At 34.9% G+C, this 25,744-nt stretch overlaps 1 protein-coding gene across 3 annotated transcripts in view; it reads left to right on the top strand.

Moving 5' to 3' along the window:
- Positions 1–25,744, top strand: part of SMG1 (SMG1 nonsense mediated mRNA decay associated PI3K related kinase) — a 128,652-nt gene that overhangs the window by 46,098 nt on the left and 56,810 nt on the right. For all 3 annotated transcript variants that reach the window (XM_069096013.1, XM_069096012.1, XM_069096014.1), the window contains 16 exons: positions 1,010–1,183; positions 4,275–4,499; positions 4,920–5,021; positions 5,701–5,970; positions 13,269–13,399; positions 13,523–13,684; positions 14,360–14,478; positions 14,886–14,973; positions 15,072–15,173; positions 15,621–15,761; positions 16,414–16,613; positions 17,006–17,202; positions 17,360–17,524; positions 18,497–18,651; positions 24,586–24,728; positions 24,917–25,118. In XM_069096013.1, the coding sequence (XP_068952114.1) occupies positions 1,010–1,183; positions 4,275–4,499; positions 4,920–5,021; positions 5,701–5,970; positions 13,269–13,399; positions 13,523–13,684; positions 14,360–14,478; positions 14,886–14,973; positions 15,072–15,173; positions 15,621–15,761; positions 16,414–16,613; positions 17,006–17,202; positions 17,360–17,524; positions 18,497–18,651; positions 24,586–24,728; positions 24,917–25,118 (2,576 nt within the window). The remainder of the gene's footprint in view (positions 1–1,009; positions 1,184–4,274; positions 4,500–4,919; positions 5,022–5,700; positions 5,971–13,268; positions 13,400–13,522; positions 13,685–14,359; positions 14,479–14,885; positions 14,974–15,071; positions 15,174–15,620; positions 15,762–16,413; positions 16,614–17,005; positions 17,203–17,359; positions 17,525–18,496; positions 18,652–24,585; positions 24,729–24,916; positions 25,119–25,744) is intronic.

The following is a 25,744-nucleotide window of genomic DNA, read 5'->3' as shown; positions in this document are numbered from 1 at the left end:
CTTAGAATGTCAGCTTTTTTCAGGTAGGGATAGTTAAATTTTTTATACTTATGTCCTCATTGTGTAGCATATTGCCTAGTATGTAACAGGGATTTAAGTACCCACAGGATAAAATTTACTTTTTACCTTGGAAGTCAAGATTTTTCACAAAGTTACCATAACCAGTTTTTATTTTCATCTCATTTCCCACTATACCTCTAACATAACTTTCAGCTCACAGTAGGTTGGTCTGTTTGCAGTTCTATAAAAAACATACACATTCTAACCTCATAGCCTTTACTGAAGACATTTCTCGCATCTGAATGTAGTCTCCTCAACATTATTTCCCAAGATTAAAAGCCTTCAATTTTCTTTAAAACTTACTTTTGTGTTCCCTTTCCAGATTACTTTAATCTAGTGAAAAATTTTCTGCTTCAAATTTATAGTATCTATTATCCATATCACTTACCCAGTACAGGGTGGTATAAAATTTCTTGTGTTATATTGTAATTTAACTTAATATATTACCTAATTTTTGAGTGTTCTCTCTATCCCCATTTGTAGATTCCTTAAGGACAGGAATTTATTCAGCAAAATGGTGTATAGGAAGTAACAGAAAGTATTTGTTGAATAAGTAAATCAGAAACCTTTTGAATTATAAGAGACCTTATATGTAACTATTCTGTCTTAACATTTTGTAGATAAGGAAACTGAGGCATAGAGAATTGAAGTTTCTTGGCTAAAGTTGCTAAGTGAGTAAGTGGTAGAACTTAGATTCAAAGAAATGTTCTTCGTTCCAAATACAGTGATCCTTCTACTGCATTGCTAGAGTAGAAATTATTTCCTTTATCAGCTGGATTTAATTAACATTAATATGAAAGAAGAGATCCATTCCTCTATTCCATTTTTTTTGTTGTTGTCTGTACCAAATATTTGCTTTTGAGACTAGAATTTTTTTAATCTGTTTTTTCCTAAATGGAACTTGTTTACTTATATGTCTTCATAAATGAATGTTCTGTATCCCATGTAGGACCTCAGCCATGTAGCCTCTGGTGAGTCAGTAGATGAAGATATTCCTCCTCCATCAGTATCATTACCAAAATTAGCAGCACTTCTTCGGGTATTCAGTACTGTGGTAAGAAGTATTGGGGAGCGCTTCAGCCCAATCAGAGGACCTCCAATTACTGAAGCATATGTTACAGATGTAAGTTTTTTTTATGAAGTACCCTTTATGTATCATTAAAAAAGAGAACCTCTCAGTTCTTTAAGCCCTAGTAACTTTTAATTTTAACTCTTATAAAAAACTTTATTGTCTGTTTTCTCAGTTTCATAGTCAAATGATTAGAAGGAGGAAAGGATTGCTTCTAGAGGTAGATATGCTGACAACCAAGGGACAGACATAAAAACTATAAAAATATAGAAGAACCTATTAAGTATAGCAAGTTAGAGCCCATTTTTATATTATAGAGACAAAACAGCTCTTATCTCAGCGCCATTGAGAGTATCACTTTGAGGGCATAGTATAATTACATGTTAATAATAACAAAGTTAAGATTATATCCTCTGTTTAGAAAGGCAGGAAATTTTAGAATGAGTTGTATTATAAATGGTTAAAAGGATATAAATCTTTAGGACAGAAACAGCTATTTTAATGATGCTAACAGCTATGATGCTAGATAAATCAGATCTTTCTGTATAGATCATCTTTATTTAATGACAAGAATGGGTTAGGTAGTGTTCTTAGTCAGATAAATGAGATGAGCACATTGATGTGTAAACCAAACCTCTATGTTTCATATTCTTGTGTCATTGCTCTAGTCTTTGTTAGAACTGTGATTATTCTTTAAAAGCTCCAAGAAACTGTGGCATACGCAGAAGCCGCACCACCATAAAACCATCTCAGTAGATGGGCTAAATCAAATTGACGATATTGGACAGGCCTCAAACCAGCCTGTGAGTTAAGGGATGACTTCCCCAAGCAGATGAAGACTTCCCCTGTTGGAATGGGTAGATAAGAACAGTTTGTTCCAGCAGCCATGAAGGTGATGGAAGCAGGCATTGTAGAGTGTAGAGCTTGGTCAGACATTGAGGGCACCAAGGTCATCCATGGCATCATGGACCATTGCCCATCATTTTGGTTTCTGTCTTGCCACTGGACTTGCCACGATGACTGGAAGAGAAGGTGACAGCTTTGTGCAGCTCTGCCTCACTTAAATCCAATTCACAAACCCCATGATGTCGTTGATACTCCTCAAAAAGGAAGGATGAACAACAACAAAAGCAGATATGTGGGCAGCTGAACAGTTCACTAAAACAAAGTAAACAATCTGATTAACAAATTTGCAGTTATGTAACTCTCACAGATTTTAATTTAGACTTTTAGTAAAAAGCATTTTTATTCCTATTTAGGCTTTTTTTAATTGCTTTCTTATGATGACCAGTGGTTAAAGAATTTTGTTGGGGCAGCTAGGTGGTGCAGTGAATAGAGCACCGTCCTTGGAGTCAGGAGGACCTGAGTTCAAATCTGGCCTCAGACACTTGACATGCTAGCCATGTGACCTTGGGCAAGTCACTAAACCCAATTGCCCAACCTCCCTCCAAAAAATAATAATAATTTTGTTATAGATTATTATATTCCAGCATTAGTCTACATTCTTTTCCGTGACTTGTATTCATTGGAAATTTAGCATATAAGTAAAAATTATCCTACTTGAAAAGTTATTTAAAATGTTATAAAATATACTCATCCTGGCACCTATTACTTAGTATTGGTCAAAATTTTTTCTTAACTTTTGAAAGGTGACAGTCCGCAGTTTATTTTCTTCAGTGAGCTTTTGGACCTCCTTTTCCATTTGGCCAATTCTACTTTTTAAGGCATTCTTCTCCTTGTTGGCTTTTTGGACCTCTTTTGCCATTAGGGTTAGTCTGGTTTTTAGGGTGTTATTTTCTTCAGTATTTTTGGGAGGTCTCCTTTAACAAGCTGTTGACTGGTTTTTCATGGCTTTCTTGCATCACTCTCATTTCTCTTCCCAATTTTTCCTCTACTTCTCTAACTTGGTTTTCAAAATCTTTTTTGAGCTCTTCCCTGACCTGTGACCAATTCATATTTTTCTTGGAGACTTTTGATGTAGGAGTTTTGACTGTGTTGTCTTCTTCTGGTTGTATGTTTTGATCTTCATTGTCACCAAAGTAAGATTCAATAGTCTGACTTTTTTTTTATGCTGTTAATTCATCTTCCCAGTCAAACACTTGACTTTCTAACTCCCTGTCAAGGCTTCTGGTGGGGGTGGGTATACTGTACCAGACTTCTGGGGTTTTGTGTCAGCTGCTGGATCCCCCGTGGGTCCAGAGCTCCAAAAGCAGCTGCTGCTACACTTCCACACATTCCTCTTTCACCCAGGTCCCACAGAGTTTCCCCACCATAAAAATGAAGAGGTTACCAGAAAGAGGGTTAGGGTTGCTCTGGAGACCCCAGAATACCAACATGCCAGGTCCTGCCGAATGAATTTGACTCAAATCTTCTCAGCCAAAGAAAAGTAAAGTTTGTTAAAAGTTCACTTGTATTGGACACAGAGTAAATCTGTGCTAGGTTATTGTGCTTCCACACTGTTCTCATCGTTTGTGTTAACAGTCCACAGTTTGAAACAGAAAACAGAGCATTACTGCAAGAGCAGTCATTGTTATTTTGATATTCATCATGCTTAGGTAGTCATCCTTTTTTAAAAATCTCTTTTTTGGGACAGCTAGGTGGCACAATGAATAGAGCACCAGCCCTGGAGTCAGGAGGACCTGAGTTCAAATCCACTTTCAGACACTTAACACTTACTAGCCATGTGACCTTGGGCAAGTCACTTAATCCCAATTGCCCTGCCTTCCCCTCTCCAAAAAAATCTTATTTTTATTAACTTTATTTACAACAATAAATATGTATTACAATGAAATCCAATTCTTAAGTTAAATCTAGAATTTTCTGACTTAAGACCATTTTAGTGTGTTAGCTTATTGAACACCATTATTTATACTGTTATCTTATCATTTGTAAATAAATTCAGACAAGGACAGTGGGAAAAACACTGACTTTAGAGTCAGAGGATCTGGATCTGACACTATTTTGGCAATCTGACACTGACTTTGACAAGTCACTTGGGAGACCTCAGTTTCCTGACTATATGATGATTGGGTTGGAAGTTCTTTCTACTTCTAGATCGCTGATCCTGTCATCCTAAAAAAAAATGATTTTTTAAAATAACAACACATAATTTTTTTAAAAGCTAATTATTTCTCCCCATTTGTAGGTACTCTACAGAGTAATGAGATGTGTTACAGCAGCGAACCAAGTATTTTTTTCTGAAGCAGTTTTGACAGCTGCCAATGAGTGTGTTGGTGTTTTGCTTGGTAGCCTAGACCCTAGCATGACTATACATTGTGACATGGTCATCACATATGGATTAGATCAGCTGGAAAATTGCCAGACTTGTGGTACAGATTATATCATCTCAGTCTTGAATTTGCTCACATTGGTAAGTACTTCATTCTAGTTTTTGTTGCCTTTTAATTTATTGATTTATGGTTTATTTGGCCCTTTGAATTAAAAATGGTAGGTTGGAAACTCCCAAAGGGCATTAGTTCAAAATTTACTTTTAGGCATTCTTTATATTAAGGGAATTTTTCATGTATTTTCATAGTATAATGCGCTTTTTCCAACACAGTATTTTCCTTCATTTTATTGCTAGAAGTTCTCAAATATTTTAAAGTTATTTACAGTATCAAAGCTTTCCTTACAAATCAATCTCCAAAGTTTTTGTTTACAGAGTTCAGTAGGTTAATCTTTTTTAAGGTTATTTTAGATTAAAATGGCATGCAAAGTTTTAAATTTAGTTCATGAAATTTGGGATTTTAAAAATATAGATGAGACAAACATTGTTATCTTATGCTTTTAGATTGTCGAACAGATAAATACAAAATTACCATCATCATTCGTGGAAAAACTGTTTATACCAGCATCTAAGCTACTACTTCTGCGTTATCATAAAGAAAAAGAGGTGAGTAATAAGTACATACGGAGCTGATTGGTAAGGAAAGGGGGATCTGTAAACATTTTTACCTTATATCATAGAGGACATAAATGCCTGTTAAATGATCTGATTAATACTTGTTCTCTGAATTTTAGGACTGAAAGAATTCTTTGAATAAATATTTGTTGACTATTATAGAACAACACTGGTATAGATTGAAGGAAACTAGATTTTCGTGTGGCAGGCAAACTTTTAAAAATTTAACTTAAAATTTTAAATGTCTATCATTTCATCATCATCAAAGATTTAAGCCAGTTGTTAAAACTTTTTGTTGGGCTCTATACATGCATTTGAGATTTGTAGTTTTATAGTCGTAAAATGAAATTTGTGAATAGGACTTGTTTTTCTAAGAAATCAATTTTTAGTTTTCTAACTTCTTAATATACCCAAATAAAACAAAAAACCCTACAAAAATAAACATAGGAAATGCTCCTTACAAGCATTTTTCTTTAGAAATTTGCTTTACTTACAGTGTTTTTAGAAAATTTATTGTAATTCTTCAAATTAATTATTTAATACCTTACATTTATATGATCCTTGACAGCTTTCAAAGCATATACTGAACACTTGGAGCTTGGAAATGTCAGAAATGAGCTGAAATAGAAAAATTACCCTTTTTTTTGAGATGTTTTCTTAAATTTTCAAGGTTGTTGCTGTAGCTCATGCGGTATATCAAGCTGTACTCAGCCTGAAGAATATTCCTGTTTTGGAGACTGCCTACAGGTTAATTTTGGGAGAAATGACCTGTGCACTGAACAATCTCCTGCATAACCTACAACTTCCTGAAGCCTGTTCTGAAATCCAACATGATGCTTTTAAGAACCATGTATTCAATGTAGACAATGCAAAATTTGTAGTTATATTTGACCTCAGTGCATTAACCACAATTGGAAATGCCAAAAACTCACTGATTGGGGTAAGTCTTTAGTACTTTTTTTGGTTCATCCTTCCTACTTATTTCTAAAATATCAGCTATGTGTGGCTAGAGTCACATCATTGTGACTCCAAAGTTACTATTCAGGGGAAGTCTAAATGTACCTTTCAAAGAGTCAGATTGGCATAAATATACTTTCTAATTGTTGCTGAGTAGTACATCTATCTCGCTTTTATTAGAAATATATTTTTAATGGCAGTTAAATGAGTATGCACAAAATAAGACAACATTTGCCATTGTTATGGATATTATAGGGGTATTTCAGTTTGCTCTTTAAAAAAATGTCAGAGACAGCTAGGTGACTCAGTGGATAGTGCAGTGGGCCTGGAATCAAGAAGACCTGAGTTCAAATCCAGCCTCACACACTAGCTGTATGACCTTGGCCAAGTCACTTAGCCTCTGTATGCTAAGGCATACACTGGAGAAGGAAAGCCAAACCACTCCAGTATCTTTGCCAAGAAAATCCCATGAACAGTATTGGCCTGTGATGGTCCATGGGATCACGAAGAATCAGACTCAACTGAACAGCAGCAAATTTGGGAGGCAGCTACATGGTACAATAGATAGAATGACAGGCCTGAAGTTAGGAAGACTCACCTTCCCAACTTCAAATTTTGCCGCAGATACTTACTAGCTGTGTGACCCTGGGCAAATCACTTAACCCTGTTAGTTTCCTCATCTGTAAAATGAACTAGAGAAGGAAATGGCAAACTACCCTAGTATCTCTGCCAAAAAAAAACCCAAATGTGGTCATGGAGAGTTGAACATGATTGAAGCAACTGAACAACAAAACAATGGAAAATGTCTTTTCGATTTTTCTATTTCTATTTATTTTTTTTAACATGGCATATATTTTAGATGAATGTCTTCCAAATATTCCACTTATTCAGGAAGTTAATTTCTTATCTCTGATTCATCCTCACTGAATATCTAAATATGTTCTTAAATTTTTTTATTTTTTAAACTTTAAAACAGTTTAAGTATGAAGTCTTTTTTTAATGTTTTTATTTTCTTCCATCAGTAGTCAGGTATCTATTCTTTCACTGGTAGGAAAAATTATATCCTTTTAGGAAAACTTAAGTTTTTTAGATGTTGATAGTTTATGGTAGATTTTTTTGCCTATACTTAAAATGAACATTTGCAAAGTGAGGTGTTACTTCTTGCTGCCTTTGGACTCATGGTGAAACCAACTCCACCCCTTCCTTTATTTGCATCTTTAGAAATACTTGTAAGTCTTCCTTCTGTTTAGTTCTTTATGCCTTCTAGTTTAATATGTGGTGAGAATAATTATAATATGAGCTATATAAAGCTAATAAAAATATAATATGAGCTATATAAAGCTAATAAAGCTATATGCTTCCAATAACATGCAAATTTGTTGGTCACTGGCCAAAAATCTCAAGATTTAAGAGTACCAATATTTAAATGGAGGTTTGTGAAAATAGCTTCTATGCCAACTTCCGTTGCAGAAAATCAAAAACACCAAAAAAGACTTCTTCTGCTATCTCAGTAAGAGCCTTCAATTAAAGTCAATGACTTCAGTACACTTGTGAGCTAGACTGCACAGTATAATGGAAGGACTGGATTTGCAATTTGAAGACCTATATTCTAAACCTAACTTGCCACTTAATATTTAATAAATTGTAAGCTCCTTGAGGGCATAGACTTGTCTTTTGCCTCTTTTTGTATTCCCAGTGCTTAGCAAAGTGCCATAGTAGTCACTTAATAAATGTTTACTGATTATTGATTGAGTACTTGTGTGACCCCAGGTGTATTATTTTAAAGGCAGTTGGGTAGTGTACTGGATAGATTGCTGTACCTGGAGTCAGGAAAACCTGATTTCAAATACAACCTCAAATACTAACTGCATTCACTTACTTTTCTGCAGCTAAAAATGAGCATAGTAACAGCATTTGCCTCCCAGGTTTGTTGTGAGAATCAAACGGGATAACATTTATAAAACACTTTTAGGTGTTTAGGTTTTATTTAAGTAAATTGTACCTGAGACATGGTAGGCCCTTTATAAATGCTTATTCTCTTCTCTTTAAGAGAAAGTAAAGACCAAGGGCTTGATATCTCTGTATTGTGAATACTTTATTCATGGAAGTTATTCTGAAGTACTAGAAAAGGGGAACACTGAACACCATCTCAAAATATGAAATTAGCTTATATTAATGATATAGAACTTGGTTTAGTACATAGGATTTTCTGAATGAATTGTTTATATGCACTCAGACCATGAATTTGTTGATTTTTGACCCTTGTGCTAACACCAGATTAGAAAAAAATATAAAGATGAGATTATACAATGTATCATTATACTAGATCCCACCTCACCTGTTCAAGCAAATTATTAATCTTGAAAAATGGGAATGGAAAAAAGAAACAAACATTGAACTGGACTATCATGATTTCCTGTGGAAGTTTTACCAATATAAAGCTCTACTACAGTGAGAAGGCAAAAGGACCAAGCAGTTGCTTCCAAACTATCTTCATTGATCACCAAAGTACCATTATATTGGACCCTAATGTTTCAGTCTCTATTCCTTGTATATGAGGAAGTAAAAATGGAAATAAAATGAAGATAGCAATTGCAAACCAAGGATACATGGGAAAAATCTGAACCTTACAAGTGACACAGTTTTGAGTGCATTGAGGTATTCTCAAAATAACTCAAAGTAGTAAAGACACTTCACAATTGCAGATTCCTGACATTATTATGACTAAAAAAGACTTAAGAGAATATTACTGACCCAAATATCAGTAATATTTGTCTTTGTAAAAATTTATGCATCTATCTGTACGCACATCAAGAGTAGTACAAATATGGGAAGGCAACAGGCAAACTTTAACAAATAATGTTTTTGAAGTATAATACATGATCACAATCACAGAGTTTGTGGAAGGTGCAAAGAATACAAAGTTCCACTGTTTTATTGCTTATACAGAAACTTTTGAATTTAATAGAGTACTCCTCTAAAAATGTTCAGCAGTCTTCAGATAATATCAAGGAAAGTGAAAACCAGGGAAATCTGTGTGCAACTATCATGGAAGAAATTAGTACAGTGGCCAAAAAGAAGAGGTAATCCTAATAACTTGATAGTGAGGACCATCAGATATTCTTGTTTGAGGATGTGCTAATTGTGAGCACTGTAATTAAGGTATATACCTACTCTTTTGTTAGATTCTACAGTCCATGTAATAGATACCTTTTGTTAATGAAAAATGTCAGTTGTCCTTTTGGATGAACTTCCATTGAATTAGTCCATCAGTACATGTATTTTGGATAGCAAGTTACTAGACAATGACCTGACCTGGGCCCAGAGTTTAAAAAGAGGGTAGGCTAGATTGCCTTTGAGAAATTATATAGTGCCTTTAAAAATCCCCCTAAAACTAAAAGCCCATCCCTTTTCTCTTGGCAATAGTATATAACAAAATCATTTCTCACTTGCTCTTTCTAACGAATCAACTTTGTAGGAGACCCCAGAGGCAGTGGAATAATGTATGGTAGATAGCCTCTAATGACCTGTGTGCTAAAAATATAAAAGATACCACCCAGAAAATGTGTCATTACGAAAAGCTCTAGAGGAAAAAAAAGATATAAGCTGGTCCTATATTAGTCAGTCAACAAGCATTTATTATTTCCCAAGCCCTGTGCTAGTTCTGGGGATACAAGAAGTTCATATTCTGACAGGGTAGACGTGTACATGTATATTAGTTTATTAAAATAAATACAAAGTAATGGAGGGAATTATGTATAGGAAAGGAGTTTTTAATCTGTAGTGTTTAAACTTAAATATTTTGGTAACTGTATATATTTTGATATAATTGGTTTCCTTTGTAATCATGCATATTTTATTTATGCTTTAAAAATCATTCTTAGTGAGGGGCGGCAAGATGGCACAGTGAAAAGAGCACCGGCGCTGGAGTCAGGAGGATCTGATTTCAAATTCGGTCTCAGACACTTAATACTTATTAGCCGTGTGGCCTTGGGCAAGTCACTTAACCCCAATTACCCTGCCTTCCCCCCTCCAAAAAGCAAAAAAAAAAATCATTCTTAGCTTTTTTAGTACTTTAAAAGCCAAGCAGAGGAATTTAGTTTTTATTAGGGGCAGTAGGAAGACATTGGAGTTGACGAAAGAGAGATACATAATTAGATCTGTACTTTCAGAAAATCACATTGGCATTTGTGGTAAGAGACATGAGGCAGGGAGAACTGCTAGGAAGCTGTTGTGATAATCTAGGTGAAATTTGATGAGAGCCTGAACTAAAATGCTGTTTGAGTGGAGAGAAAGGGATTGATGCAAGAGATAGTGTGGAGGTAGAAAAGGCAAGATTGGATGTGAAAGGTTAGGGTGAAGAAAGAGTCAAAGATAGTGCTGTGGTTACCAGCCTGGGAGATGAGAAGGATGGTGGTGACTTTTAAAGGTTTTCTAAACATGGGGGGACAACATTTGAAAGCAGTAGGGTAGGAAAAGAATAGATAAGAAGAGATAAAATATTTTGGGGGACAAGGAGGAACATTGAGGGAAGGCTTCTAGAGGGAAGGCATGAAGAGATGGGATCCAGTATACATAAATATGGGTTGTCCTTAGCAACCAAAAGGACTAAGACTGAAGGAAAAGAGGAATGAGTGGAAGAAAATGCTGTCAAGGAGTTTTGTTGTGAAGAGAATGGAAGAAGAGTGAACTTAATTGCCTTGATTTTCTTTTTTTTTTTTTTTTTATGTGTGACTTTTTGGAGCAGGGGAAGGTAGGGCAATTGGGGCTGACTTGCCCAGTGTCACACCGCTAGTTTTTTGTGTTAAGTATCTGAGGCCGGATTTGAATTCAGGTCCTCCTGACTCAAGGGCTAGTGCTCTATTCACTGCGCCACCCAGCCACCCCATAATGGCCTCAATTTTCTCATGAAGTACCAAGGGAACTCCTCGCTTCGAAATAATGAAAGGTGTAGGAGGCTTGAAGAGATAAGAGAAATTTTAGAGTAGCTTCTGTGGGGAATGAGATATGATCACAGAGTGGAATCAAGGGACTCTTTTGTTGCAATGAGAACCCAGTGGAGGTTAGATAATATGAATTGGTAACTCAGGTTGTGAGATTTCCTCTTTTGTGTTCATTAGTATGTAAGGAGGAAAAGATAAGAGTAATCCAGGGTTGACCTTTTTTTAAAGAGATGACTGAAACAGCAAGGAATGAGGATTAGAGAGCAAAAAACAATGAAGATTGAAATGACTAACTATTGGCTTGAGATTGAAGAGGGAGGAAAGGGAAACTTCTAAAAGTACCAATGTTTGGAGGGATTAGAGGTCTTGAGGGAGAAAAATGAGTTGGGAAGAGGTGGAATGATAGGAACTTATGGTCAGATAAGGGCAGAATTTCTAATTAAGAAAGTGGGTAAGGAATGGGTAATTACTTGTGGGTTTTGATGAGATCTAGTCTGTGTTCAAGTATAACGAAGCAGTGGGTCTTGAAGTTTAAAAAGACTGAGGAATTGGGAATTTATGGAGTTAGAGGAATCATCTTTGTGGATATTAAAATCCCCTAGTATGAGTTAAGAGTTTGGGAGGAGAAGACAATGATGAGCCCGTTGCTATGTTCCTTTAGAAAGGAGGGAGACTAACCTGGGGTTTGGTGTACTGCAGCCAACATCATTTGTATTGGGGTAGAAAATTTTGATTAAGCAAACTTAAAAGGAGAAAAGGCTGCTAAGTAAAGAACATAATGGGGGAACCTGGAAGTGAGTTTTCCAACTCCTCCAGGACAGTTGTTTTATAGGTATGAGAGAAGGTCCATCCAGTGATGAAAAGAATAGCAAGGATGCAAGGTCTTTAGCGGGGGAGTTCAGTATCATTGTGAGAGCTAAGAGATAAAAGTAATATGAGGAAGACATCTTGTTTTGAAGAAGAGTTTGTGTACTGTGGAAAGAGAATTTTAAATGGGCAACAGTGGAGGAGGTGCCCCGGCTTAGAGTGGGGTGGGTTTGAGGATGATGAGGTATCTCTGGATAGTTTTCTCCTAAATAACTGGTTATTAATTAGCATAGAATAAGGAGAGAAATGAGAAATCTCAGGAGGAATGGTGGATGGCAGAGAACACTAGTGGGTCAGCTAGTTGTAGATCTGGGTTCAGCAACCTATATGTAGCTTCTCCTTGGTGGCAGAGATAATGAATTCATTGAAGTATCAAAGAAGTTCAAGACATTTCTTTATAAAGTTTTAATTATACCCCTAAACAATGTATTATTAAAAAGTAGAGTTAGAAGGTGTAAATCCTCGTGGGTTTTATGTTTCTTATATCTTTTTTTCTAAAGACACACATCTTGCCTTGGTGTTGTAAACCTTAGCAATGCCTTAGTTATGAGAGTTTCTGTTTGAGAAAAGAAGTAGCAATGATTTGGACTGGGACTTGAGTGCTTGTGTTTGACTCCTTCCTATTATATTCATGACCAAATTATCCTGTTTACTTCTTTACCACCATTCCATAGGGTCATAGAATCATAGATCTAGCCTAGAAAGGATCACCTTAAGGTCATTTATTCCATACCCCTCATTTTAGAGAAAAAGAAACTGAGGCCCAAGTAAGTTAAATTACTAGCCAAAGGTCACACAGATAGTAAGCATCAGAACTAGAATCTGGGCCTATGTCTTCTAAGCTAATGTGCCTGCCACCATACTACACTGTCTCTTTTGTTCTGTTTGACAGCAGGATTCTCTTAGTTTGGACTAGTGGTGTCAAACTGATATAGAAACAGTGACCACTAATCTTTACATTAAGATCCCTGTGGGCTTTTTATTGACTTTAGTTTAAAATGTGATTCTAACTATTTTATTGTATTTTTATTTTAACATTTCCCAGTTACTTTTAATTTGGTTCCAGTGGCACTGCAAGCCACGTATTTGTCACCTGTGACCTAAGAGACTTCAAAATCTTAACCATTGAGGCTATCTCAATATAGAAATTATAAAGAAATGTGGTATATGGAATAGCTTTAAAAAAAATAACTAAGGCATACAATTGAGTAAATAATATGCTGATAAAAAAGAAATACAGAGAAATAATACAGCCACATACCTTACCACTTATAGTTAAGAGTATAGTGCCATTTATAGAACATAAAAGGGTAGATCCCTCTATTCCTTGGGATTTCTGAATTACATGTTTAACTTGGTAAATGTATTTATTTTTAGTGTTATCAATATGTTTTCATTTGTACATAAATGGTTTCTAAGGATTTACTCAGACAATAGCAACCCAGTATATTTTTTGTGTGTGTTTGCTTAGATGTGGGCGCTATCTCCAACGGTCTTTGCACTACTGAGTAAGAATCTAATGATTGTGCATGGTGACCTAGCTGTCCATTTCCCTGCTATTCAGTATGCAGTTCTCTACACCTTGTATTCCCATTGTACCAGGTAAGACTATCGCTTTGAAAATAAATTTACCAGATTTTTAAAAATTGATGCTGATGTGATATGGTTATTACTAACTTCATAAAGATTTTTTTTAAGTAATTCAAACTTTTGTATTTTTCTCAGGCATGATCACTTTATATCTAGTAGTCTTAGCTCTTCGTCACCATCATTATTTGATGGAGCAGTAATTAGTACTGTAACAACAGCCACAAAGAAGCATTTCTCAATCATACTAAACCTCTTGGGAATATTACTAAAGAAAGATAACCTTAATCAAGATACCAGGTAACTTGGCAAAATATTTATGTTATGGCTTTGTTAGTGAATTTATTCTTTGACTACCATCTTAGAATTCAAATAATACATTAGAGTAGCTCACATTTTTCAAATATTGGGTATATTCAGGTTAGCTTCATACAGTGGATAGTGTGCTTGACCAAGAATCAGGAAGACCTACATCCAAATGTGGCTTCAGACACTGTGACTCTAGGCATTAACATCTGCCTCAGTTTCCTCAACTGTAAAATGGGGTGGAGGTGGGGAGGTTAATTATAGCACCTAACTTTCAGGATTGTTGGAAGGATTTAAATGAGATAATATTGGTAAAGCACTTACCACAGGGGCCCAGCACATAATAAATGCTTATTCCCTTCCCTTAATTTGAAGCATTTGTTGTTATTGATCCCTTTCAAAAGAATTCTGTGAAGAATCTGATTCGAGAACATATGTACATGGAGACTTTAGTTATCTTTGGCTAAAATCCAACCCTAATTTTTTGAGACTTTCTAAGAAATTTTTAACCATTAAGGCAAAATTATTTCTTTTCTGATGAACATCACTTTACAAATAGTTGAAATATTTGAAACAATGAAAGTCACTTTTTAGCAATAAATCTAATGTAGAAATAATTGTGTGTGTGTACATTTGTTTTTATATTTGCTATGTATAAATTTGTTTTAGGAAACTGCTAATGACTTGGGCTTTGGAAGTTGCTGTTCTAATGAAAAAGTCTGAAACATATGCACCTTTATTCTCACTTCCATCTTTCCATAAGTTTTGCAAAGGACTTCTAGCAAACAGTAAGATTTTTACTTCTACTCAAACTTCACAGAATTGAGCATCCCTGACAATAGAAATCAGTAAAGATAACTGAACACATCTGTATTTTTATCTTTTATTCTCTCACTTGGAGATTCTTGCATATAAAGATTTTTAAATTACATTTAAATTTTGTTTATTCATAGTGCTCCTGTTCCTTAGGTTTTTTCACTAAAATATTTTTGTAGATAATCCCTTAAGAAACATTTAAGTTGGTTTAACTTAATATGTTTGTCTTTTAAAAGTCTGTTTTCCATTAAAGCAGTGACTTACATATACAGTAGTCTTCTGAATTATACTAGATTGGTCTTTCACCAAAGAATCCAGAAAATGTGATATAAAATAGTCTTAAAATTGTCTATAAAGTATCCTTTTTATATTATTATAGCCCTTCTTGAAGATGTGAATATCTGTCTTCAAGCATGTAGTAGCCTACATGCCCTATCATCTTCCTTGCCTGATGACCTTTTACAAAGGTATGTATTTTTTAAAAATACATAATTTTGCTCCCTTATTCCCACCACTACAAAATTGCACAAGTGGCAATTTCATATTTTCCTTTTAAAAAATGTAGGTGTGTTGATGTATGTCGTGTCCAGCTAGTCCACAGTGGAACTCGTATTCGACAAGCCTTTGGAAAGCTGTTGAAATCTATTCCTTTGGATGTCGTCCTGAGGTAAAAAGATTTTGAAATAAATGTAAGAGCATTTTTTGAGGCCATAAAATAAACTCCATTGAAAATTCCCACGATATTTTCACTTCAGCATCTTACAGTTTTATAGAAAAGGGTGGAAATCCTCTGAATATAGTTCTGTGTTACGTATTGAGCACTTTGCTTAGTCTGCTCAGTGATGAGAAAGATAGTTGATCCAGTTAGAAAAATTATCATCTGTAGAAGATTTTATGAACTATTGAATAGTTCTGCAAATAAAAATTTTCACATAGGGTTTGTTAAATGTAAGATTAATTTTAGCATCCATTTAGAATTTTCGATCTTATCTTAGATCTTTTTTTAAGTTTTATATTTTTGAAGCATTTTTTTCATTTATTCTTTGAAATTTAGAAATAAATTAAGATTATTAATTAACTGTTATTTAATGTAGCACATTTTTTTCTCCTACAGCAATAGCAACCACACAGAAATACAAGAAATTTCTTTAGCTATAAGAAGTCACATGAGCAAAGCCCCAAGTAATACGTTCCATCCACAAGATTTCTCTGATGTCATTAGTTTTATTTTGTATGGGAATTCTCATAGAACTGGGTAAGAAATTTTATTTACTGACAAACCTGGGAAAAGGACTGTACACTATACTTAACTATTTTTACCCCAACCCCAGTTTTAAAGAGGGAATATATAGTAGGGGAACAAAATTGCATTCTTTTATACTTGCATTAATCAGTAGCAACCAGAGGAACTATTCAGATGTAGTATAACCAGAGACCTAAGAATGCATTTATCTAAAAACAGTGCTAGAAAGGTGTTACTTCCTAGAAAAGTGCTTAATTGTTCTAACCCTAGTGTTTTAGAAGTTCTGTTCTGGTGAGGTAAGAATGGTAGAAGGGGGCGGCTAGGTGGAGCAGTGAATAGAGCACCAGCCCTGGAGTAATGAGGATCTGAGTTCATGTCCAGCCTCAGACACTTAACACAAAAAACTAGCCATATGACATTGGGCAAGTCACTTAGCCCCAATTGCTCTACCTTCCCCTGCTCCAAAAAGCCAAAAAAAAAAAAAAGAATGGTGGAAGATAGGAGTCATTTACTGTAATAATTTAAGCATCCAATAAATGAAAGGTCTTTAGGGTAGGGACTGTTTTCATTATACCCCTAGTTTCTTTGCACAGAGGCTGGCATAATATATGAATAGCAGGTGTTAAATGTATATTGAATTAAGCATAAAAACTCTATTTTTCAGGAAGGACAATTGGTTAGAGAGATTGTTCTACAGTTGCCAGAGGTTAGATAAGCGTGACCAATCAACTATTCCACGAAACCTTCTAAAGACAGATGCTGTTCTTTGGCAGTGGGCTATTTGGGAAGCAGCCCAGTTCACTGTTCTTTCTAAGTTAAGAACCCCCCTAGGGAGAGCACAAGATACATTCCAGACAATTGAAGGTGATTTTAAAAGTTTATGAATTTTTTAAATATAATTTTATTATACTAGTGCTTTTTTGCCGTATTACAAAATTATTGTTATAGATAATGAAATAAAGATAAATATAATACTTTGTTATTAAAGTATAGGTATAGTTGTAATCAAATTACCAGACAATTTAAAAGAAATTATATTGTGTGCTTTAATAGATTAAATGTCAGCCTGAAACAGTGAGAAATTATTCTGAGTATATCTGTTTAAATGTTCTAATTTTGTAATGAAGGATTCATTATAATGCTGTACATGTAGTATTCACTACTTGCTTGATGTCACTATTTTTGGATTTCTGTGACATTTGTTCTTATAATAAAAATTAAATTTATTTATTTGGAATGTTGTCAAATGCTTATAGGAATCATTAGAAGTCTTGCGGCCCACACATTAAATCCTGATCAAGATGTTAGCCAATGGACAACTGCAGACAGTGATGAAGGACATAGCAGCAACCAACTTAGACTTGTTCTTCTTCTTCAATACTTAGAAAATCTGGAAAAACTAATGTATAATGCATATGAAGGATGTGCTAATGCACTTACTTCACCTCCAAAGGTTAGTGTCTGAGATTATTGATATATGATAATTTATATGGCAGCATATAGATCACTTAACATTTATATGAAATAAAAGATACTTCATTTGGAGTGTATGAGATTTAAATTAATTTTTAATTTTAATAAACTTAGGCCTTTTACTTTTTATTCTGAAGGTCATTAGAACGTTTTTCTATACAAATCGCCAAACTTGTCAAGACTGGCTAACTCGGATTAGACTTTCCATCATGAGAGTTGGACTGTTGGCAGGTCAGCCTGCTGTGACTGTAAGACATGGCTTCGATTTGCTTACTGAAATGAAGGCCAATAATATATCTCAGGTAAAGACTTTCTATAATTAATTACTTGGCTCTTATTTGAATACCCAGGATTAGTTCTTTGATACATGTGATTTGTTTTACTATAGTGAAATACAAAAAACTCCTTTCCATTAGTTTTTAGAGCTAGGCATTCTTCTTGTGAATATTAAATCTTATTTTTAAGAAAAAGATTTCTGAAAGATGTTTACAGAGTTTTTTTTAAACAAGGCACCTTAAATGTTCCCTTAATTGTGTATTGTTTTTAAGTTTATCAGCAGCATATTCAAAATCCATATTACCTATAAGACTTCTATGAGTTCAGTATAAAATAATCTTAGCATTCCCAAGAATCCATAATATTTATTTCTTTTTTAAACTAACTTTTTATTCACATCTTTTGTCTTTTACATCATCATAGTTTCTCCCAGTATCCTTTCTCTCCCCTGCAGATGGCTATACCATATAGCAAAGAGTATTTTTAAGGAAAAAAAAAAGTTAAAAGGGGGAAGAAGAAAAAAAAAGTCAATAAAATCAATCAATTTTCAATTGAAAAAATCTGAAAATATATACAATGTACCTGTGTACCTCCTACTTCTGCAAAGAAGTGGAGTGGGAGTGTCTTCTTAAATTTCCTTAGGATCATGCTTGTTCTTTTTAATTTCACAACAGTTGTTTGTTTTATAGAGCTTTTAGATCCTAAATAGCTTCCCATGTTATATGTACTAAACTTTTCTGTCTCTTATCTAATCAGCCATTTGATAATTTTTTATAATTGCCTTAAAATTCAATTCAATTTAACCAACTTTAAAAAATATCGAATCTTACTAACAGTTACACATATTTTATATAATTTTGAAATCTTAACAAAATTTCTTAATGCATTATGTATCTTCATGAATATTGAATTATTTTGAAATGGGTGTTCTATTTTAAGTAAACTGATTAATGTGTTATAGTAGTATAAACTTTAATTCTTATGAATATTGTTTCTAGGGAAATGAATTGGAAGTAACAATTATGATGGTGGTAGAAGCACTGTGTGAGCTCCATTGCCCTGAAGCTATACAAGGATTAGCTGTGTGGTCTTCTTCAGTTGTTGGAAAGAATCTTGTCTGGATCAACTCAGTGGCACAACAGGCAGAAGGAAGGTAAGAGAGGGAGAGAAAGATGAATGATTTGGTTAACTTGCATTTAAACTTTATGATCTAGCTAAAAGCAACCTATTTTCATTTTGACACACTGAAAATGGTGCCACATTATACTTTTACATAAATTGTACATGTGGCTTATGAGGGTATGATTTTTGGATTATTCTCCATGAATATGAGAAAAAAAGAGGGAAGAACTGGATGAATTTTTCCATTCTAGTGACCAAAATTAGCAGGGTCTTGAGTTTTGACATCTGGGTTCTTCTCTGGTAAAATGTGCCTCAACTCTCATTTCCTTCTCTGAGTGGGTTCTGAGAGGATTGCTTAGACCTTTGAATCACTATTGTTTCTTTAGTGCCGTTCTGCATGTCTGACAGTAACTGGAGCTTGGATGTCCCCTAATGCCATTAGAAGACAGACTGCCTAAAGCTATCCCTTTTTAATCCATCCTCCACTCTCACCACAGTGATTTTCCTAAGTCTTGCTCCAAAGGGCTGATACCTATAGAATCAAATACAAAATTTCTCTGCTTGGCTTTTGAAGCCATTCACAGCCTGACTCCATTCAACTTTTACTGGTACCCTCTGCTACCCTTCACTTCTTCTGTGGTAAATCCATTGATCAAAAAGTGTTTAGGTGCCTTCTTTGTGTTAGGAAGTAGAGACACAAATCACATGATGAAAGAATCCTAACTCAGCACAGATACTTTAGTGGAGAAACGAGTTCGTATCTAAGAATACACAGGGTAAATAAAAGACTGGATGAGAGCACTAGGAGTTAAAAGAATCACAAGAGGCTTTGGAGAGAAATTTAGGATTGAGGTGAGAAGGAAGTTGTTGCTGATTTGGAGAGCTGCCAGTACAAAAGTATAGAGGCCAGAGTGTGATGCATGTGGTAAGCAGGAGAAGGCTGATTGGACTGGATCCTACAGTGTACCCAAGGAGGAATGGCCAGTCAGCCTAGAAAAGTAGGTTGTAAAAGCTGTTTTATCCTGGTGGAAAGAGGTAGCTGCCTGATTTTATTGAGTAAGGAGAATAGTGATGTGTTCAGATTAAAGCTTAAAGAAAATTACCATGATTCAGCCAAGCTGGCTTTGCTGTCCTTCGCTTAAAACAATTCATCTGCTATCTCCCTTTTCTGTGCCTTTTCCCAGGCTCTCTCTTTTGCCTGTAATGCTCTTCCCCTTATCTCTTCCTCTTAGGATACCCACTTTATTCCATAGCTCATTTCAAGTACTGCCTTCTACATGAGACCTTTCTTGGCCTTTTAGTCCTTAGTGTGACGACTTTGTATAGATATTGGAAGAGGTAATGCAGTAGAGTGGCTAACAAGCTGTTCTTGGAGTCAGAAAGACCCTGAGCAAGTCACTTAACTTAGTATTCTGAACACCCCTGTAAAATGAAAGTTTTAAACAAGGTGTTGATCTTCATTGGGAACTCCCTATGCTGATGAAATCATTGGTCTAGTAAAAACAGATGCACAAATATGTACATGTTGTTTCTTCCCAATAGAATGTAAGCTCCTTTTGAGGAGGGGCTCAGGATATCTAAAAAACCTAACAAGTGCTTGGGAAATAGCATTTACTAAATTGTTGTTTAGTCATGTCTAATTCTTCGTGACCCCATTTGGAGTTTCTTGGCAGAGATACTGTAATGATTTGCCATTTCCTCCTCCAGCTCATTTTACAGATAAAGAAACTGAGGCAAACCGGATGAAGGGACTTGCCCAGGGTCACACGACTAGGAAGTATCTGGGACCAGATTTGAATTCAGGAAGATAAATCTTTCTGACTCCAGACCTGGTACTCTATCCACTGTATTATTTAGCTGCCCACAAATGCCTGCTTATGGCTAGAACTAAAAAAAAAAAAAGAAAAGAAAAGAAAGTCCTACTTAGATTCCTTATAGATCTAAAACTGGAAAGGATTTTTTAAAGCCATCAATTCTAACACCTTCATTTTACAGATGAGGAAACCATCCCAGAAAGGTTATGGGATTTTCCCAGGGGTCACCCATCTGTCTCACCAGTGCTAGAAGCAGAATTTGTGCTTCGGTATTCCTGGTCCAACCCACCCATCCTCCATCCCTGGTCCAGCATAGTGTCCACTGTGCCTTCCAGCTATTCAAGGAATCTGGGATTCTGGAAGTCTCTGCTAATGGATCCAGCTTTCTGAGAAGGGTTCAGGTGTGAACACACCTTCTGTTAATGAGACTCCCAAATTTAAGGAGACTGCTTGCATAGGTTGTCAGAATGATTCTTTGGTTAAAGAACTCAAAGACATCTCAAATAGTAGTTATAGAAATTATCCTCCTTCCTATGGTTAAGAAGAAATCTATACTGGCAGCTTCTAAGCCGAGGAATTGAAAGGCATGGAATATGATATTCCTGAGGTCAAAGGAGCTGGGATAAGAGTAACCTACCCAGCAAAACTGAGTATCATGTTTCAGGGGAAAATATGGTCATTCAGTGGAATAGAGGACTTTCAAGCATTCTTGCTGAAAAAACCAGAGTTGAATAGAAAATTTGACATTCAGATACAAGAAGCAAGAGAAGCATGAGAAGGTAAACAGGGAAAAGAAATCACAGGAACTTATCAAAGTTGAACTATTAACATTCCTACATGGAAAAACGATAATTGTAACTGATGAAACTTTTCTCAGTAGTTGAAGGGAATAGAAATATATATATATATATATATGTCTATATATGAGGATATATGGGCATATGAATACATGTGAATGTGTGTATATATGTTTACAGGTGGTGAAATTAAGAGGTGAGAGAGGAATATAATGAGAGGAGATGGAGAGAGACAGAATGGGGTAAACTATCTCATATAGAAGAGGCAATGGAAAATGGTTACAATAGAGGGGAAGAATAGGAAGGCAAAAGGGAATGGGTCAACCTTATTCCCATTGAATTTGGCTTGAGGACGGAATGAAATACACATTAAATAGGGTAACACCCTACAGGAGAGTAGGGGCGAAGGGGATGAGAGGGAAGGCAGGCTGGGGGGTAGGGAAGTTGAAAGCACCCACTTTTGAAAAGGGACAGGATCAAAGTAGAGAATAGAACAAGTGGGAGGTGGGATAGGAGGGAGGGAAATATAGTCAGTCTTTTACAATGTATCTACTATGTTATTGTTTTGCATTAGCTACACATGTACAACCTGTACTGAACTGCTTATCTTCTCAGTAAGGGGGGGCGACAAGGGAGGAAGGGAATGAATCTGGAATTCAAAGTTTCAAAATCAAATATTCAAATATACATATATATATACTATTATTAATACTATTTTACATGTAATTGGGAAATAAGATATACAGGACTGGGGCATAGAGATCCACCATGCCCTACTGGAAAAGTGTAAGGGGATATGGGAGAAGATATGGGAGAGAGCAGATTGGAGGAGGGGATATTCTGTGGGACTGCTATTTTGGGGCAGTGGGTAGGGGGAAAATGGGAAGAAAATTTGTAATTCAAAATCTGATGGAAATGAATGATGTAAATCAGAAGTTAATAAAGCATTTGAAAAAAAATTAAAAAAAAAAAAAGAAATCTATAACAAATACAATAATACCTTGCACTTGAATTATACTCCAGAATTGATCAAAGGCTTTCACCCATTACCTCCTGCTGTGAAGTGTATGATCTCAGGCTTTATTGATAAAACCATTTTACAGAAAAGGAAGGGGAAGGTCAAAGAAACAAGATGACTTTTGCTACACCTAGGAAGGAGCTGGGCAGTACATTCATTTTCTTCACTAAGTACTTATCCAGTGCCTGTTATGGGCAAGGTCTCTAGTTAGGTTCAGAGGATATGCTATAAGGAGAAATAAAGGGATCTTCTAAATCAAAATCTGTTGTTTTCTATGTTTCAAAAGACAAAATTAAGACATTTTAGGTGTTTTTAAATTTTTGTAATCTTTTTATTCTTATGGTTTCTTGCAACTATATTGATCTGAATAGAATCCATAATTTTCCCTCAAATATAGAAAGCTTTCTAAAATGTACATGTTTTGGGTCTGAAGTATAAGAGAAAACCACTTATTTTACCTGGAATGTGATGGCAACTTGTGGAAAATAATGTTTTGTCAAATTTAACATTCATATTACTATATCATTATCATATTCAGAAATATGTTCTTACCTTGTTTTTTCTTGGAGCTATGCACCACTGCTTGTAAAAATATGTTTTGTTCTTGTTTTTTTTTATAAGATGATAGAAATGTTATTTTTTTTTTTGTCATTCCCTGCTTCTTATTCTTACCTGCTAGTAATAACTTGGATATTGAGATATGAACTGAGACTTGGTTATTTTGTGTTTTGGAGTTTCGTTTCTCATTCTTGTTTAAATTACCCTGATTTTTAAAGGTCTTTTGCTTTGGCACTAGCAAAAACATAGACTTTCTTAGTCATATTTGTATCGATTGTAGTAAATAGGGCACTGGATCTAAATTAGAGTCAAGAAAATGAGATTCAGTTTTCACCTCAGACACTGATTAGTTCTGTCACTTTAGGACCCAGTCATTTTCTGTGTTTGTTTCCTTGTTTGTAATATGAAGAGTTGAGCTTAATTACCTCTGGAACCTATGATCCTTCATTTCCAAATACATAGTTTTTTTATACTTTCCCACCAAGTTGTCCCTTATAAAACTTGAAAAATTAGAGGGAAAATTTGTCAACACCAAACCCATCAGTCATGCCTGACAACTTGTGCATGATTCTTTGACCTTAATCCTCCTAACTCTTCCTTGAGTATATATGCTTAGTCATTAGAATTGCACAATGTTCAGTTTTATTTTGTTATAGTCATTGTGTATATTGTTTTCTTGGTTCTGTTTATTTCACCCTTTATCAGTTATATTTTCCCATATTTCTTCAAATTCTTCTTATTCACCATTTCTGGCACAATAATCAATTATTTGCGTATTATAGTTTTTACCCTTTTTGCATTTTATGGGCACCTATTTTGTTTCTGGTTCTTTGCTACTACAGCAAGTGCAGGAAGGACCTTTTTAAAGAGAGAGCTGGGGGCAGCTAGGTGACATAGTGCATAGAGCACCAGCCCTGGAGTCAGGAGGACCTGAATTCAAATCCAGCCTCAGACACTTAACACTTACTAGCCATGTGACCTTGGGCAAGTCACTTAATTCCGGGGATAGTTTGGTATTAGACTTTACCTTAGGTTAGTCTACATTTTATATATAGGTGTCGTGAGAGTGTCTTAGATTTTCAAATGTTCTTTTCACTTCCAATATGTGAAGGTGAGAGTACTGATCTACCATCTATGAATACAGCATGAGTTTTGCCTAGTAGTAGGAATTGTTTTGTACCTATTTTTGTTTCCATTGTGAATAATGATATACATCATCAATGTCAAAATCACAGACAAAAAGCAAAGCAGCCCAAAGCAGATTAAAATGAGATTGGGAAATGCTTAACTATTTAAGAAATAAATAAAAAACACAGTAGTACAACATAGATAATGTTTATGTATATGACTTTCTAAATCAATGGTTTACCCACAGAGATCTCCTTCTATTTGAGTTTGATACCACCGATGTACACTTTTTCAAGATGTTTGTGTGGTACTAGGGGGCATACGCAGAGAGCAAAATTAACTTGATTTTATGTAGAGAGTAAACACCAGATCTTGCTTTATAAAAACATCATTGTGCAAAAAATTTAGCTTGATTAAGTTGACCGTGGGTCTCAGTTTCCTCATCTGTAGACTGAAGTAGCTGAATTAATGGCCTCTGAAGTCCATTCTAGTTCTAAAATCTATGATTTTATGATCATGAATTTGTTTAATTCCAGAAATATTAAGTGTCTCATAGGCAAGCTACTGGGAAGATAATAATATAAATAGTTATAGATATTCTTCACTGGAATACTGGTACTGCATAAAAACTGTTTAAATTTGTATTTAAGGTTTGAAAAGGCAACTATTGAATACCAAGAGCACTTATGTGCCATGACTGGTGTAGATTGCAGCATCACTGGATTTGATAAATCTGTCTTGAAGCTGGCCAACTCAAATAGTAATAATGCCAGTCCAAAGCATTCTCTGAATGGTAAGTTACATCGGTTTATTGTATTTATAAGATTAAATTTGGCTTCAAACATTTATTTTATTCTATGACTGTTGAAGAGATATATAAATTTGACTTTCAAATTATTTTTATTAATGCTTTGAAATATTTAGTCTGAGCTTTAGAATTATCCTGAGCTTAATTTTTTTTCTAATTTATATAATTTATAGGTGAAGCTAGAAAAACTGTCCTGGCTAAACCAAGTGATTCTTCCCCTGAGGTTATAAATTACTTGGGTAATAAAGCCTGTGAGTGCTATATCTCAATTGCTGATTGGACTGCTGTACAAGAATGGCAGAATGCTGTCCATGACTTGAAAAAAAGCACAAGTAGTACTTCCCTCAATTTAAAAGCTGACTTCAACTATATAAAGTAAGATTTTTTTTTCCTTTAATTAATTATGAAGTTTAGCACAGTACCTAAAGGGTGTGATAACCTGATTTTGTTTTAAAATAATGCATCTTTGTAAATAATGCTATTTTCAACAATCTTAACAAATTCCTTTGAACAGAATATTACAAAAATATGGTTGTTTTTATTTTTGGTTTTAATTAAGTACTTTTTTGTTAAGGAGATGAGAAGGAAGTAAAGAGGAGAATGGAGAGCAAGGGAACAAAACAGTAACAGTAGCAAATACTAATAACAAGAACACATTATCAATAATATTCAGCTTGGAAATTATAACCATAAAAACAAATAAGGAGATTTAGAGTGTAAATTTCATTTCCTTGAGTAAACTTACAGGCTGTTTTGTGCCTAAAAAACAACTTTTTAATCACTTCTGAAAACTGTTTACAATATTTGTTTATGAGACTCTAGGTATCTTTTCCTTACTAAAGAAGTAAGTCCATGGCAGTCTGGGAGTTTAAAAGAGTTCCTTTTCTGGGAGTTGTTATTTGTCCATAAGTTAATCAGTTTGATGTACCGAAGGAATGCATATGAAGGATGGGCTGTTGTAATTATCTACAAATATAATCTATTTTTAGATCCTTTCTTTT

This window comes from Petaurus breviceps, unplaced genomic scaffold, assembly GCF_028583685.1.
Source record: "Petaurus breviceps papuanus isolate PSGF00001 unplaced genomic scaffold, PetGlider_PUasm1.0 229, whole genome shotgun sequence".
NCBI classification, from domain to species: Eukaryota; Metazoa; Chordata; class Mammalia; order Diprotodontia; family Petauridae; genus Petaurus; species Petaurus breviceps.
The sequence above is the reverse complement of the archived record's forward strand: the minus strand, read 5'-3'. Positions and strand labels throughout refer to the sequence as shown.